Source organism: Cynocephalus volans, chromosome 6, assembly GCF_027409185.1.
Source record: "Cynocephalus volans isolate mCynVol1 chromosome 6, mCynVol1.pri, whole genome shotgun sequence".
In the NCBI taxonomy this organism is placed as follows: domain Eukaryota; kingdom Metazoa; phylum Chordata; class Mammalia; order Dermoptera; family Cynocephalidae; genus Cynocephalus; species Cynocephalus volans.
In genome coordinates, this window is record NC_084465.1 from 159,716,286 (window position 1) to 159,731,355 (window position 15,070).

Sequence of the window (15,070 nt, forward strand, 5' to 3'; positions counted from 1 at the left end):
GTCATGGGCTGTTGGCATGGGTGGGAGTCAGGGTCATGGCTCTCAGAGCCCAAGGGCCAGTGGGGAGGAGTCTGTATGATCCCACTAATCTTGTAAATCCACCTAAAATTATGGCTGTGATGGGTGCCATGGGGAAGGATTCGTGGGGCTGTGGACACTGAGGGCCTGGCTCATCTGGGAGTCAGGAGGGCTTCCTGGAGAAGCGGGTACTGAACTGTGTGATGGGGGTGCATGTCTGGAGGTGTGCGCATGCCAGGCAGGCATCAGCAACTGGAGTGAGGGGTGCTGAGGGCTATGAGCTGGGCTATAAGAGCTTCATGGTTCCAGCTGCCACAGTAGGGTCTGCATGTGCTACCAGCACAGAGAGGCATCCCACATGCTGTTGCCAGGCCTGCCAAGAGTCAGACGGGGCCCAGTGGGAGTGGTGGCCACTTTTCTGCAGTGGCCACTGATTAGCTTGGCTGGGTGTCAGTTTCTTCATCCACAAAATGGGACAAGAAGGCCCCTTCCAGGTGGTGGAGATACAGCAGATGCCTGAGCAGAGCCCGGCAAGGGGCAGTCCCCTTGTCCCCTTGTGGGAGCTCAGGGCCCAGTGCTGAACTTGCTCAGTGAGAGGCAGAGCCCGCAGGGTCTGGTCTGCATGACCCTCTTCGCTGCCTCAACTTCATGGCCCTGAGCACATTGCTGGCTTTATTTCTAGGTCCTGAGGAAGCTTTTAAATGACATTAGCTCTGTGATGATGCTATAGAGAGTTTAGAATGGAAAAGAGAGAGGCAGATGTGTACATATGTGTTCTGTGGACATGTGGATGCACGTGTGTGTGCACGTGTGCGTGTGTGTTCTGTGGCTGGAGACTGTCACAGCCCCAGCGTCTCCGTTTCATTTGCTCAGAATTGGAGCTGGGTCTGTTGAAGTTCCGGACATTTCTGTCGTCCCTATTCTTAAGAGGCACACCCATCCTCAAGCCCCCGGGGTGGCTGAGTGCACAGGGCTCTCGTGATCTGAAGCAGTCCTGCCTCATCCAGCAGGGAGACAAGTTACGTGGTCATTCTTAGACCGTCGAATCTCTGTGGCTCTGGCCCTGGCCCTGAATTTAGTTTAACAAAATAGTAAGCAGGAAAAGACAGGAAGGTTGGATTCTGTTCCTGTCTAATATTGAGTTCAGCATGTGTCAGTATTGCCGTGTAGGCTGTCAGAAGGCCCATGCACGTCCTGTGGTCCTGGGACAGCTGGAGGGGCACAGGCTCAAGCACTTACACTGCCAGAGGAAGGGCTCTCTTTGCACCATGTTTGTGTGTGTGTGTGTGTGTGTGTGTGTGTGTGTGTGTGTCAGGACTATACACCAGGGGTCCAGGCATCAGGGAGGAAGCTGTGGGGCTGGGCAGTGTCTGTTCCCGTGGACAGGTGACTTCCCACAATGGAGGCTGAGGGTCCTACAGCCCCAGCCTCGCTTCTGCCACCTGCTGCTTCAAGAGTGAGCTTGGGCTCTGCCTCTCCTCCCTCCTTGAGTGGATGTGAGGCTTCCCAGGATGGCAGGCAACAGCACCTACCTCTGCAAGTCCGCTTTACTGTCACCCCAGCAGCATGATCGAGCAGGGGTCCTGTGGTCTGGGGGCTGTGTGGACACCACTGACTGCTCCCTTCTGCCCTAGTTCCAAGGCTCTCAGGCCCCCGACAAGCCCTGGTGTGTTCGGGGCCTTGCAGAACTTCAAGGAGGACAAACCCAAGCCTGTGCGGGATGAGTATGAATACGTGTCTGACGACGGGGAGCTCAAGATCGATGAGTTTCCCATCAGGAGGAAGAAGAACGCCCCAAAAAGGGACTTGTCCTGTGAGCTGGGAGGGGATGGGGGAGGGACTTGGGGAGGGACCTGGCCCACCCCACGAGAGGTCAGGCCAGCTGCTGGACCTCCTGTCTGCTCTGCTTTCAGTCTTGTTGGATCAGAAAGAGGTGCTCCCCACGCCCGTCATGAAGCCAAAGCTGGGATCGGCTGCATACAAGGTGAGCTGCTTGGGGCCCTGCTCTGTGGCCATCTCTGGGCAACCCTTGATGGGGTGGTCTCTGAGCATGTTTCTGTGTGAGGTGGTGAAGGGCATCCTCCTCCTCACCCTGCCCTTTTCTAGGCTCGGCACAGGAGGGATAAGTGTGTCTAGCCCGTAGCCACCAGGGCTGGGAGCAGGCCTGAGCAGGGGGTCTCTGTACATGGTGGGGTGATGAACTCAAGACCTGCCCATAGGACTGAAGGCTGGGGGGAGGAGTCTTGCACTGAGATGACCTTCAAGGCCACATCCTAGATGCAGTGGTCATCTCTAAGGAGGCTGGGGTCCCTGTCAGGTTCCCACACACCTGAGACACCCCTGAGCCTCCTACCTAGATGTGAGGTTAACTGGCTTCCTCGAGCCTGGGGGCTGCAGTCACAGCCGGCCCTCTCTCCATCAACCACAGCAGCCTCTCTGTCTGTGTTAAACACGGGGACTGTCTCTTGTGTGAGTTTCTTTGAACCAGAGTTCCTCTGTAAAACAGTACAGATGGGAAGATAGCTTGGTCCTTTGTCATCCTGGGGGAAGCTCTGGCACCTGCCACTGCCCCGTGTGTGCCTGGCCAGCCAGTCTTGTCAGTGCCGGGGCTTCGGTCAGACCCAGCAGTGTTCATTAGTAGGGCAGGGTTCTTCAGAAACTTTAAAACCCAGTTTTTCTCCCTGAAGGGAAAAAGTAATCCCTTTCTGTCCTCCCAAGCCCCTCCTTTGGCCAGCCCCTCCTTTGACCAGCTGCTCTGTCCCTCACACAGCAAAGCGATGACTCCTCCGATGAGGGCTCACTGCACATCGACACAGACACCAAGCCTGGCCGCAACGCCAAAGTCAAGAAGGAGAGCGGGAGCTCGGCGGCTGGCATCTTGGACCTGCTGCAGGCCAGTGAAGAGGTCGGCGCGCTGGAGTACAACCCCAACAGGTGGGCCTGGCTGCACCTGGCTGCGCCCACAGGGTGGCCACTAGGATGGCACGCCATGGGGCAGAGATACTGGTCCATGCAGCCTCTGATTCCAGAGAACTGTGTTAGACCATGAGGTCTGGGGTTCATTCCTCTCATGACAGCCCCAGGTAAATTCTCTCTGAATCACAGGTTTTCCTTTTTTTATTTTTAAATCACTGCGACCATGGAAAACATGGAAATCTTATGGCAATTTCTACATGTGCCATAGTCATGTAACTGCGAGTGTGGGGCCTGCATCCCCAGGGTGTGCGCAGGGGACCTCAGCTGCTGTTGGAGGGGTACCCTCCACCCAGCCCTCCTAGTCATCACCACAGCTGCAGATTCCCACTGCGCAGATGAAGACTCTGAGGCTCAGAGAGCTTGGACAACTTGCCCAGGGCCACCACACCACTAGGAAGCAACAGAGGCAAGGCCCAGAGTTTCTGTCTGCCTGATTCTGGAACCCGAGCTTAGGGTTCCAGGGGGGTTGACAGGTGCTGGGCTATGATTTCCCGGTATGAGTGTGCCCTGTCCAGCAGGAGTGCCTCGGCCTGAGGAAGGTGGGCCCAGTGGCCTGCCAGGCCCACACCTGCTTAGTGCCTGCCCTGTTTCCTAGATCTGCCTCTGAGTCTCTGGTTTCCAGTGGATGACACAGCGCTGCTCTGCTGACAGTTCAGCACAGCCTGAGGGCTGCTGGGGGCAGGCCGACCGCAAGTGAGGCCTGCTCTCAGAGATAGAGGGGCTCTGGGAAGGCGGCTTAAGGGCTCAGTCGACAAGAGCTTTGGCTAAGTCAGTTGGCTGTATTTTATTTCATAAATTGCTATTTTGCATGCAGTATTATGTTCACAGACAACCAGCCATGAGGTGCTTTCTTTTTTTTTTTTTTGTCTTTTTTCGTGACCGGTAAGGGGATCGCAACCCTTGGTGACACCCGCACCGCGCCCAGCCAGTGCACCGGCCATCCCTATATAGGATCCGAACCCGCGGCGGGAGCGCTGCTGTGCTCCCAGCGCCGCACTCTCCCGAGTGCGCCACGGAGTCGGCCCATGAGGCGCTTTCTTTTAATGGGAGTGCAGGATGACTGGAGGCGCCACTGGCACTTTGGGGTACAGATTTCCTGCTCCGCATTTGGTGGTTACTGTCCGCATTCAGACCTAAGCCCCTGCTGCAGAGATGTGCTGGTAGCCAGGAGGGGCACCTGGCTCTGAGCCCTCCTTCCCATTGGAGGCTGTGGCCCTGTGTGGGCTTCAGCAACCTTCTGGGGGATGCCCATGTTCTGGGAAGAAGTGTGCTGTAGCTGACACTTGGTGACTGGCCTCAGGGTCTGGAGAAATCCCCAAACACCTGCGCACCCCCTGAGATCCTTGGAGAGGCCTGGGGGACCCAGGGGCCGGGCATGCCTGTAGCCACCCAAGATGAGTACAGACCCAGCTGAGAGACTTGGCCAGGGCCATCAGGTGCTTTGTCAAGGGCAGCTGGGAACCCTTGGAGGTGTGGAGATGAGGACACAGGTAGGGGAGGGCTCTATGCCGCATTTGAGGAGGTGCTGTGTCCTGCGTTCCTGGCTGTGGTTCAGCCCAGGAGGGGGCAACCTGTCTGCAGAAACACTGCTAACGAGAAGCCCAGAGCTGCCCCGGCTGTGTCTTGGGGCAGCGGCTCTGCAGACACCCGCGTGTGGCCTCACACATGTGTACACGTGCCTGCCAGGGGCCTCTGAAGCCGCCAGCCCCCACAGCCTGCCGCCCCAGGCAGTTCCTCTCCCAAAGTCACCGTTTTGGAGCGTCGGTCAGTTTTTGATGGTCTGTTTGCTCTGTTTTAAGTACTGGCTGTTTGGAAGAAACAGCTGAAGAAAATGGAGGAAAATATGTTAATTTCTTGGGGATGGTTTGCTTAGTGTTTACTGCTGGGGGAAAAAGGAGAGGATTCTGGTATGATAATTAGAGGATTAAAGTATTATTTTCCATGCTGACTGGTTAAACTTTGCTCATTGATTTGCCAGTGACCACGTGGACAGTTGGGGCGACTAGGCATGTGGTCCCTCCCTCTCAGGCTGCCCAGATGGCACAGGGTAGGCAGCTCGCTTCCGCACTAGCTCCAGCAGGGGCCCCACCGTGGTGTTTGGGACTCTCAACGGTGAGTGTCCTGGTGCGCCCATGGCTCAGGTGCAGACCCCACCCTCCAGTCCATCTAGGAGCTGCAGGCTGGGTGCAGGACAGGGAAGGCTGGGCCCAGAGGGTGCAGAACGAGCTGTTTGCTCTTGTTGGACTGAGCAGGGCCTGGGGAGGATACAGCAGTGACCAGTCCCAGGCAGCCCCTGGCCTGCACTGCCTTGGCCCCTGCAGTGTGGAGGGTGCAGGGCCCAGCTCTGTAAGGGTGCTCCCTTAGCTTCTGAGGAACTCTCCAGGCCAATCTGATCACACTTGATTTTCCCACTGTTGTGGCTTTGGAACCTCAATCCGCTCAGTTCCAGCAAAACCCCAAAACACGCTGATGTCCATTGTGTCTCAGGCAGGTCCTGGGAGGTGGCATTTGTGGAGGGCTGCAGAGAGGGGCTCCTCTCAGGCTCGGGCAAAGTCCCTCTAAGTTCACTGGACTCTCAGAGAGCTGTGGGCCTAGGCCCCAGCACTGTCCCATGCAGACAGCTTTTGTCCAAGTCTGCCTGACTGGCCCCAGGACTGCAGGCCACCCTCTGTGCCTGTGCTCACTGAGGCAGCTCTATTTCCCGGCCCCTTCTGGCACACCCTGTCTCGGGAGCCCTCACTTCTGAGCAGGGGCTTATCTGGGTCCCTGGTAGGGCTGCTGCTCCAAGCGCCTCAGCCCCTGTGTCTGATGACTCTGGGCAGGCACAGACCTGCTGAGCTGTGTGTGCTGTCTCCAGCAAGGGTGTAGGTATGGGAGCCCACACACATACAGAGTGGCACATGGATTTGCACAGCACCTGGGGGCACTCATGGCCATTCACAGTCAGCATTCTGGCCTTAGGCTTGTCACACATTCTTCTGCCACCCCACTCCCTTCTCGCAGTGGCTTGTGATCCCTTCTTGTTTGAGTGGTCTTACCAAGAGTGCATCAGATACTTCTTAGAAGTAGTGGGGAAATGCGGGGATTTCTATCCTGGCGGCACATGGGCACCTGGAGCCCAGAGTAGAGCCCTGACTCGATTCTCTGTGTGGGGTCTGGGCATGGGCATTTTTAAACTGCCTGGGTGGTTCTGATGCAGGACACATGGGGGCTTCTGGCTGCAGGGGGGTGTGGACCGGAGTGGGGCAGGGTCCGACCAGGAGACTGGAGCTGGACGCCATGGGAGGTTCTGGTGGGGATGGGGAGAGTCCCTCTGAGGAGCCTGAGATTGGGCCTTGATGATCCTCTTTGGGGTGACAGTGATCACTCCATTCCATTCCCACCTGAGCCCAGGCAGGCCTATCACACGCTGGGTGTTTCAGAAGCCCTTTTTGGAAGGAGGGGAGTCAGTGCAGCCAGGAGGAGCCACAGACACAGGCCTGGGGCAGGGGATGAGGACCTGGCTGGGAGAGTGCAGGCTAAGTGCTATGGGCAGCACCACCTGGGGCTGGAGGGTGGTGGGGACTGAGGGGAAGGTATTGACAAGAAAGGCTGGGAGTCTGTGTGGAGGCTGCCAGAGAGCAGGTGAGCTTAGGCTGAGCTGAAGTGCAGCTGTGCCTGTCCATGTGAAGTGTAGGTGCAGGTGCAGGTGCAGGTGTGTGCAGGGGTAGATGCAAGTGTTGATGCTGGTGTGGGTGCAGGTGCAGGTGTGTGCAGGTGTGGATGCAGATGTTGATGCTGGTGTTGGTGTGGGTGCAGGAGTTGATGCAGGTGTGTGTGTGCTGGTGGGGGTACAGATATAGATGCTGGTGTGGGTGTGGGCGCAGGTGAAGGTGTGGGTGTGGAAAGAAGTTGTGGGTCACCTGGGGCGAGTGTGTGCCATGGGAAGGAGAGCGCTGTACTGCCCATCTCAGATTGGCAGATGGGAAAGTGCCCTGGAAGATGAGGGGACGGAATGCTCTGGGCTGGGGCAGGGGTCAGGGGTCTGTGTCGGGGAAGGAGACGCAGGGTGCACTGAAGAGTGCACAGAAGCAGCTGGAGTGAAGAAGGGAGGTGGCTGAGTCTGCTTGCCAGCTTTAAGGCGGGAGAGCCCAGTGCATGATCATGCGTGGACCTGGACCTTCCCTCCCATGTGCCGTCCTCCCATGTGTCTACTCTCCATGCCCCGTCTCTGTCCCAAGGCCCCCAGCCCTCCCTGTAGAATGCGGGCAGATGAGCAGAGGGGGGCCGCTGGCCTTTTCCATGGGGAAGTCGTCAGCCCACAGCCGTCCTCTCCACTCCACGCTCTGTGCTGCCTGCCCAGGCCAGGACTCTGTCATGGCCCGCGTGCCCTGGGCTGTGGGCTGTGGGCCGTGGGCCGTGGGCTGAGTGCCTGTTTCTCTGTGCCCCCAGCCAGCCCCCAGCCTCCCCCAGCACACAGGAAGCCATTCAGGGGATGCTGTCCATGGCCAACCTGCAGGCCTCCGAGCCCTGCCTGCAGACCACATGGGGTGCTGGCCAGGCCAAGGGTGGCTCACTGGCGGCCCACGGTGCCCGGAAGAGCAGGGGTGGTGGCAGCAAGAGCACAGGCAAGCGACTGCTGAAGAGGGCTGCCAAGAACAGTGTGGACCTCGATGACTACGAGGAGGAGCAGGACCACCTGGATGCCTGCTTCAAGGACTCAGACTATGGTGAGTGTCACTGCTGAGGGATGGGCTGTGCCTGGAAAGACCTCTCTGAGGACAGATGCTGTGCCAGTTGCGAGCTCACCCCAGGGTCCTGCGGAGCCAGGCCCCTTTTTATTTTGAGGTATAATTCACAGACCATAAAACCCACCCTTTAAAAGTGTGCAATTCAGTGGTCTTTAGCATACTTAGAGGTGTGTGTAGCCTGTAAGTCTGTTTTAGAACATTTTGTCCCCCAAGAAGGAAGCCTCATCCCCATTAGTAGTCACTCCCCCGTCCCCTGGTCCCTGGCAGCCACCATTCTACTTTGTGTCTCTATGGATTTGACTGCTCTGAGTACCTCAGGTAAGCGGAATGACACAGTATTTGTCCTGTTGTTACTGGCTTGTTTCACTCGGCATAATGTTCCCAATGTCCATCCATGTTGTAGCATGCGTCAGAATTTTCCCCCTCTTTAAGGTTGTACAGTATTCCATTGTATGGGTGGACCACATTTGTCTGTCCATCCATCCACAGATGGACTTTCTGGTTGTTTCCACCTTTGGCTGCTGTGACTGGCTGTGGAGCTTCGTGCAGAGGTTTCTGTGAGGACCTGAGCTTTTATTGCCCTTGGTTGTATTCCTAGTGCGGCATTGCTGGGTCATAGGTTTCTGTATATTTTGCCTTCTGAGGATGCCCAATGGATTTCCATGTGGCTGAGGCATTTTGCGTTCACAGGACTTTGAGACCATCATGTCCTCCCTGTCTGTCTCTGTGTAAGGGAGAGAACGGAGGCCCAGAGTGGCTCTGTGGCCAGCTCCTGAGGTCAGGCAGTGAGCTAGGCACCAGCATGGCTCTGGCCTCCTGCCCCGGGGCAGCCCTCTCCTTCCACCAGAGCTGACCAGCCTGGCTCAGGCCAGGCTCTGAAGACCTGCCTCCATGCCTCGACCTCCACAATTTGGGGAATGTCCAGGTCCCCACACCCGGTGGAGCCGGTGCAGGTACACTATTCCCAGGGCCAGGCCTGTGGCAGCTCACACAGTGGAGAGCCTGCCTTCAACACCCATTCCGATTGTCAGAGGCCGAGCTGAGGCCATTGGACTTGGAAAGCTGTGTGTTTGTGCCACCAACCCCCAGGGAGTCCTCCTGTGAGGCTGGCCCTGCCCCACATCTGGTGGACAGATTTGGGCTTCGCAGTGGGGCCTGCCCTGTTTTGACAAACAGACCGACAGCAGAGTGAACTCCTGTTTCCTGGGAGGGTGGCGCTCCAAGCCTCTGCCTGCCTCCTCCAGGATCATGGGTCGGGCCGCCTCCTCCAGGACTCACTGGACAGGTCTGGGGGCCCTTCAGAGCCCACACAACTCCATGGATGTTAAAGGTTTCTTCTTTGATAGCAGCAAAGACTTTTCACCCAGCAAAACCTTTCCTGGAGCCTCAGAGTGTTTCTCCCATGGGAGCTGAGATGCCCCGGTTTGACTGGGGGGCCCCATCCCTTCCTGGTCTCCCCACCCTCTGCTGCAGCTGCCCCTGAGATGGGGCCTCCATGGGTTTCAGGCTCTGTGAACACTGTACAGATGGCAAGAGAGGCAAGGGGCTTATGGGCACCAGGGCCAAGCTGGGGCAGACCAGGCTGCCCAGGCATATACAGGTGCCTCTTATATGGGGAGTCCTTGCCTCTCCGGACAATTCCTGAGGCTGCTTGTGCCCATGCTTGGGGCGTCCACACTGCAGGCATCTTCTGTTGCGGCCAATGGAGGCACAGCCACCTGGCAGGCCTTAGAACAAGCCCTGGGGTCACCCGTCAAGAGGGTCTTCCAGCCACCTGTTGCTCCCTCCCATGGCTGTGGCCAGCAGCTCAGCGGCCCTGTCTCTCCTCTGCCTCCCCTTAGTGTACCCCTCGCTGGAGTCCGACGAAGACAACCCTGTCTTCAAGTCCCGGTCAAAGAAGAGGAAAGGCTCGGATGACGCTCCCTACAGCCCAACAGGTAGTGCTGGGGGTTGGGAGTCCACGCAGCACTACTGTGGACTGCCATGACCTCATCTGCCTTACCCCTGGCCCCGGAGAATGTGGGCTCATCTCTGTGCCTGACCTGTCCTGATGACTGGGCTGGGGACAGTTAGCGGCCTGCGGGAGCGTGATCGGGATTCTGCTTGCCCAGACATGCTTCTATGCAGCCCTCACTTGAAAGCTTCACCCCTGTGGGCTGGCCCCTCCTCTTCGGTTTCCTCCTCAATGAATAGTTCTGTGGGGGTCACCTTTGTACCTGGTGGAGGGAGGGTCACCTTCATGGTGGCCAAGGGATGCCTGCCGGGCTGGTGGGGTGGGGGCCTTGTCTACCTTCCATGTTCCCCCCCCACCTTCTCCCATCTTGCTGGGCCTCCTGGGCTCTGTTCCATGGACCCCTTGGTTGGTGGGGCATCTGCCCCTGCCCCTGTTGTGGCTTCACATCGAGGGAGCCTGGTGCTTGGGGTCCACTTGGCCATGGGGACAGGCTGCGGTAGGGGCCAGGGAGCCCCCAACTAGGAGGGGTGGACAAGCACAACTGGCAGCTCGAGGGGGCTGGCACTTCTCTTCTACAGCGAGGGTTGGCCCGTCAGTGCCGAGACAGGACAGGCCCGTGCGTGAGGGGACCAGAGTGGCCTCCATTGAGACTGGGCTGGCAGCCGCTGCAGCCAAGCTGTCCCAGCAGGTGAGGAAGGGCGGGGGGATGGGGAGACACACCGCAGCCAGGGCCCCTTTTCCCCGACCTGGGCTCAAGCTCCCCTAGACGCCTCTGTCCCTCCACCCCCATGCATAGCCTAACTGGGCTGGGTGCTGTCACAGGCTTAGGGACATTTGACTATAGAGTGCCCCACTCCTCCAGGCCCCAAATTCTCTGAGTGGGTGCAGGGTAGCTGGGAATTGACAGCCTGGGTCCCTGACACTGGACAGTTGTGTTCTTGCTGAGGCTGAGCTGTTCTCTGGTGCAGGGTTGTTTACAGCCCGTCGGCCGACATCCCCTCTAGGAGAGCTGCCCCCTTCCCCTGGGGATGTCGGCATTTACAAGTAGTTCCCACAGGTGTGAGCCAGGGTCCGTCTCTACATGCTCTTTTCTTCCAATCTCATTTGCCACCTTCATCTCTGCCCAGCCCAGAAAGGGAGAGTCCTGAAGCCTCAGGTGCCCCCACACCAGGCCTGACTCCTTTTGGGCACCCAAGAAAGTTAATTAATAGGCTCCAAGTGAATATTCCTTCAGAATTGAGAGACTTGTGGCTGTGCAGAGTTGGGTGACTGGCGGGGGGCACCCGTCCTGCACAGCGGCTGTGTGAACACGCACTGAATGGGAGGCTGGGCCACTGCTGCCCAGTGCTGGAGTCATGTCCTGGTGCATCCCCATGTCTCAGGGCAGCTCAGGTTCAGGCCTTGATCCCCTGATGCCCACACGGTTGTGTTTGAGTGCCCACCGTCCAGAGAGGGGAGCACAGCGGCCCCTCCCCAGGCTCCAGCACCGTTCTGGGGGGCCTCGTAGTGGCCGGGTGTGGGACTCAGGCCCCCAGGACTTTAAGCTCCCCCAGTGGTATAGGAGAGACCTCCTGGCCCCAGGTGTCAGTTGCTCCTGCTTAGCATGAGTCTGAGCTCACCCATGGGCACTGGCCTACCCCATGGCCTTCACCCGGGCCAAGGCTGTGCAGGCTGGCCCTGCTGTGATGGCCCGTGCGTCTGACCCACGCTGTGGTTTATGTGCCTGCGTGCTTTGTTCAAAGGAGGAGCAGAAGAGCAGGAAGAAAAAGTGCGCCAAGAGGAAGCTGACTCCTAACACCACCTCCCCCTCAGTCTCTGCCTCTGCCTCGGCCTCCACCACCTCAGCCTCCGCCACACCGGCCTCCACCACCCCAGCCTCCACCACCCCAGCCTCCACCAGCACGGCCAGCAGCCAGGCCTCGCAAGAGGGCAGCTCGCCTGAGCCCCCACCCGAGTCGCATAGCAGCAGCCTGGCCGACCACGAATACACAGCAGCCGGTGCCTTCACTGGGGCCCAGGCCGGCCGCACCTCCCAGCCCATGGCCCCTGGGGTCTTCCTCTCCCAGAGGCGGCCCTCTGCATCGTCTCCCAACAACAACACTGCTGCCAAAGGTACCGTGCCTTCCGGAGGGAGCCCTCGGGGCCTCTGCCCTTCCTTGCCCCTGCCAGGGCCCTGGGCAGCCCTAGACTCTGCTGTGGTAGAGGACAGCATGTTGCCGGGGGGGTTCTGGACCCCAGGACAGCAGAACACTGTGGCCCAAGTTCTCGTCTTAGCATCAGTGTGTCCTGTGGCACAGGGCACAAGCATTTGCAGCTGACCAGCTTGGTGGATGTGCTCTGTCAACGTGTAGCTTCAGAAATGGGGTTACACATCAGGCTTAGGGTCAGAAAGGGGAGTCTCTGTTTACTGTAGCTTTAGGTCCCTGTCCTCAGCTTTGGGGCTGGATGTGGAGTTGGGGCACAGTTAACTCTGTGTTGTGGGCTGGGAGGCACCGAAGGCAAGCCAGGCTGACTGCGGGGTGGCTGGCTGGTCCCACAGCCTCCCCAATGTCTTCATCCCCAGCCCCCCTGATGGTGTCCCCTAGTCCTCGGTCTGCCTGCACCCTGGCTGTGGGCCCAGCGGCCGTAGAGATGGTGTTGGGGTGTTGGGGTACTGGCAATGGCTGGAAATGGCCTTGTTGCCAGGAGGTGGGGCCTGGGGAGGCCTCAGTTCTTAGTAATGCCATCCCCCCAAGACCATGTCTGAACACCCACCATTGCCCCTTGTGGAAGCAGCCTCTGAGCTAGATGCTTTGTAGACAATACGGGGTTTGTGAGGGGTGCTGAGCCCAGAGCTCAGGCTGCATAGGCCCATCTCACAGAGAGGGGTGGGGGCTCGTGGGGCACGGCAGGCTGCACCGTCAGTGTCAGTGGGACTCCCCCAACCCTGCATGCTGCTCCTCTTTTCACTCCCTCATCTTCCTTTTTTGTGTCCCCTTCCCCACCCCCTTAGGAAAACGTACAAAAAAGGGCATGGCCACCGCCAAACAGAGGCTGGGGAAAATTTTGAAAATTCATCGGAACGGAAAACTGCTCCTTTAAAGTTTGGAAAGCCAGGACCCTTCTGCTCCGCTCAGGACCCCCCGGAGCCCCACTAAAACATCAGCCCCCCAGGAGGGTGGCCGAGCTGCCTCACCTAGGGAGGGCCTCGCCTCCTCCTAGCCACCACTCCCCCCAAACGAGCGTCTGTCCCTTCAGCAGGCAGAGCAAGCTGAGTGCGGCCGTCCCTCGTTTTGAACATGGACGTCTTTTCTCAAGTTACTTAGAGTGACCAGTTCTCGAAAAGCAGCCCTGCCAGTTTGAGGACCATTCCAGTTTCAGGACAGCCTCCAGGCACCCCTGAGTGTGGGTGTGATTGCAGGGCCTCTGCAGCTCTGCTGGCAGCATGAGTCCTTCGAGGAAGGCAGAGTGAGCCAACGCTCACAACCCAAGAGTCTGAGCTGGCCACAGGCTGGTAGCCTCCAGAGGCTTAAAAAAAGGCAAAGAACACAGAGAGAAAGGAGGAGCAAGCGGGATGTTTACGTGCCCCCTTCTCTTCCTGAGTGATTCTCAGACAACTCCAGAGAGCACTCAGCCAGCGAGGAGGGAAGGCAGCCCTAAGATCCCCGGCTGGCAGGTGGCAGGTGGGGTGGTAGAGGGTGTCTCACCCTGAATGCCCATAGGCATTTCTCGGGTGCACTAGGACCGACAGCCGGGTTAGTGGGTTAGCAGGTGGGGGAGCCATTGTAGGGTCCCCAAGGAAGAGCAAGGGCTCAGCCACGTCTTGGGGTCCAGGGGACCCAGGCTAAGCCATGTGGGGGAGCCCGGTCTAGCCTGCTGGGTACACTCTGGAGAAGCACTTCTCAGCCAAGTCACCCCTGCCCTGGGACTGGTGGGGCAGGGACAGTGGCCGGGCAGTCGAGCACGTGTGGATGGCGCTTCTCTGTTCTCCCGTGTCAGCGTGTGGTGTCCCGAGCGTGGGTTGTACCTGGACGGTGTCCACCCATCGACGTGGAGGGGCTGGATTTGTTTCTCAGGCAATCCTGTATTTTAATTTTAGATGCATTTCCTGAAGCATATTTTTCATAGAATGTAGCGTGTAAATAGCTTTTTAAATAACTTCTTTTTTATAAGAGTAAAAGTATCTTTAGGAATTTCTTTCTATAGAGTCCTTCATTAACATTTATACGAGTTTTTTGCTGAGTATGATGGACAGTTGGGTTCTGATGCTTTTTCCTTTTCCTTCTTTCCTTTTATTATTATTATTATTGTTGTTGTTATTTTTATTTTAGAAACTAAGGTATTGCCTGAAAAACAAGTGATGTCTGTGCAGCCTTATGCTCTGTCTTTACAGAAGCAAACCTACACAAAAGATCTATTTCAGACACATTTTGAAGATGAATCTTCACCTTTAATACCAGCTCTTTGTTTTCCTTCTTGTAAGATGAGGGATCGGGGGATACAGTTATTTTACTAGCACCTTGTGAAGTGTTTCCGTGTTTTGTGATGCTGTAATTTATTAACGTTTGTAGCTTTTTATATTTGTACATTTCTTATGAGCTTTGTTTATATGCCCATTACCTGGATGTTTCGTCCATGAGGAGAGGCAGCTTCGCGGAGGCCTTATCCACTCCCACTTGTCCTGTTAGGAGGGACGCAGTCCCCAGGGCCCGAGGCTGGGGGAGGGGGAGTCTCGCGGGGCCCCAGGCTTATTCAGAACCCGTGTTTTTAAAGTTTCCTTTACCCTGTCCTTGTTGAACATTTATATAATCTAACCTGGGCATCAAGCTGTTCTCTCTCTCTCTTTTTTTTTTTTTTTTAATTTTATTATTATTATTTTGGCAACATGTACATTTCTAACAAAGTTTATTGTGGCTATTAAAGTGTTTTATTTCCCAATTCATATTACTCTTGTATCAAGTCCATGAGGTCTAAGGTAACTTAGACCAAAGTTTTAAAAAAGTAAAAATATTTCAGGTTTTGTACAGAACTATGTCTGTGTCATTTCTGCCTCATTCACAGCTGTCGCTGCCGTCCACCCCAGCAGTGGGGGCGGTGCAGGCTCCTGGATGTGGGGAGGGCCAGGTTCAGGCCACCAGTGCTCCCCATGGAAAGCCTGGGATTGCACCTCAAACCTGCAGTGGTTTAAGCTGGCCAGGCAGGAGCAGGCGGAGGAGATCCTCAGGGGCCATAGGAGAGACAGCCCTTGAGACCCTGGCTCTGCTGGCCCCAGCCCAAGGTTGTCCTCCGGAGGCCTCTAGGGATTTCTTACACACTCACAGGTGTGTGGCTTAGTTGAATGCGCACGTGTGCCCCAGCACCTGCTGGACACCCAGAGGCACTCAGACGTGTGCAGGGGTCCAGCCTAAATCTT

At 57.1% G+C, this 15,070-nt stretch overlaps 1 protein-coding gene across 1 annotated transcript in view; it reads left to right on the forward strand.

The window, feature by feature from the left end:
- Nucleotides 1-14,686, forward strand: part of PHF2 (PHD finger protein 2) — a 103,795-nt gene extending 89,109 nt beyond the window's left edge. The window contains exons 15-22 of the mRNA XM_063099522.1: nucleotides 1,653-1,831; nucleotides 1,932-2,002; nucleotides 2,789-2,952; nucleotides 7,426-7,703; nucleotides 9,566-9,661; nucleotides 10,257-10,366; nucleotides 11,421-11,790; nucleotides 12,671-14,686. Of these exons, the coding sequence (XP_062955592.1) occupies nucleotides 1,653-1,831; nucleotides 1,932-2,002; nucleotides 2,789-2,952; nucleotides 7,426-7,703; nucleotides 9,566-9,661; nucleotides 10,257-10,366; nucleotides 11,421-11,790; nucleotides 12,671-12,759 (1,357 nt within the window). The 3' untranslated portion in view covers nucleotides 12,760-14,686. The remainder of the gene's footprint in view (nucleotides 1-1,652; nucleotides 1,832-1,931; nucleotides 2,003-2,788; nucleotides 2,953-7,425; nucleotides 7,704-9,565; nucleotides 9,662-10,256; nucleotides 10,367-11,420; nucleotides 11,791-12,670) is intronic.
- The last annotated feature ends 384 nt before the right edge of the window (nucleotides 14,687-15,070 follow it).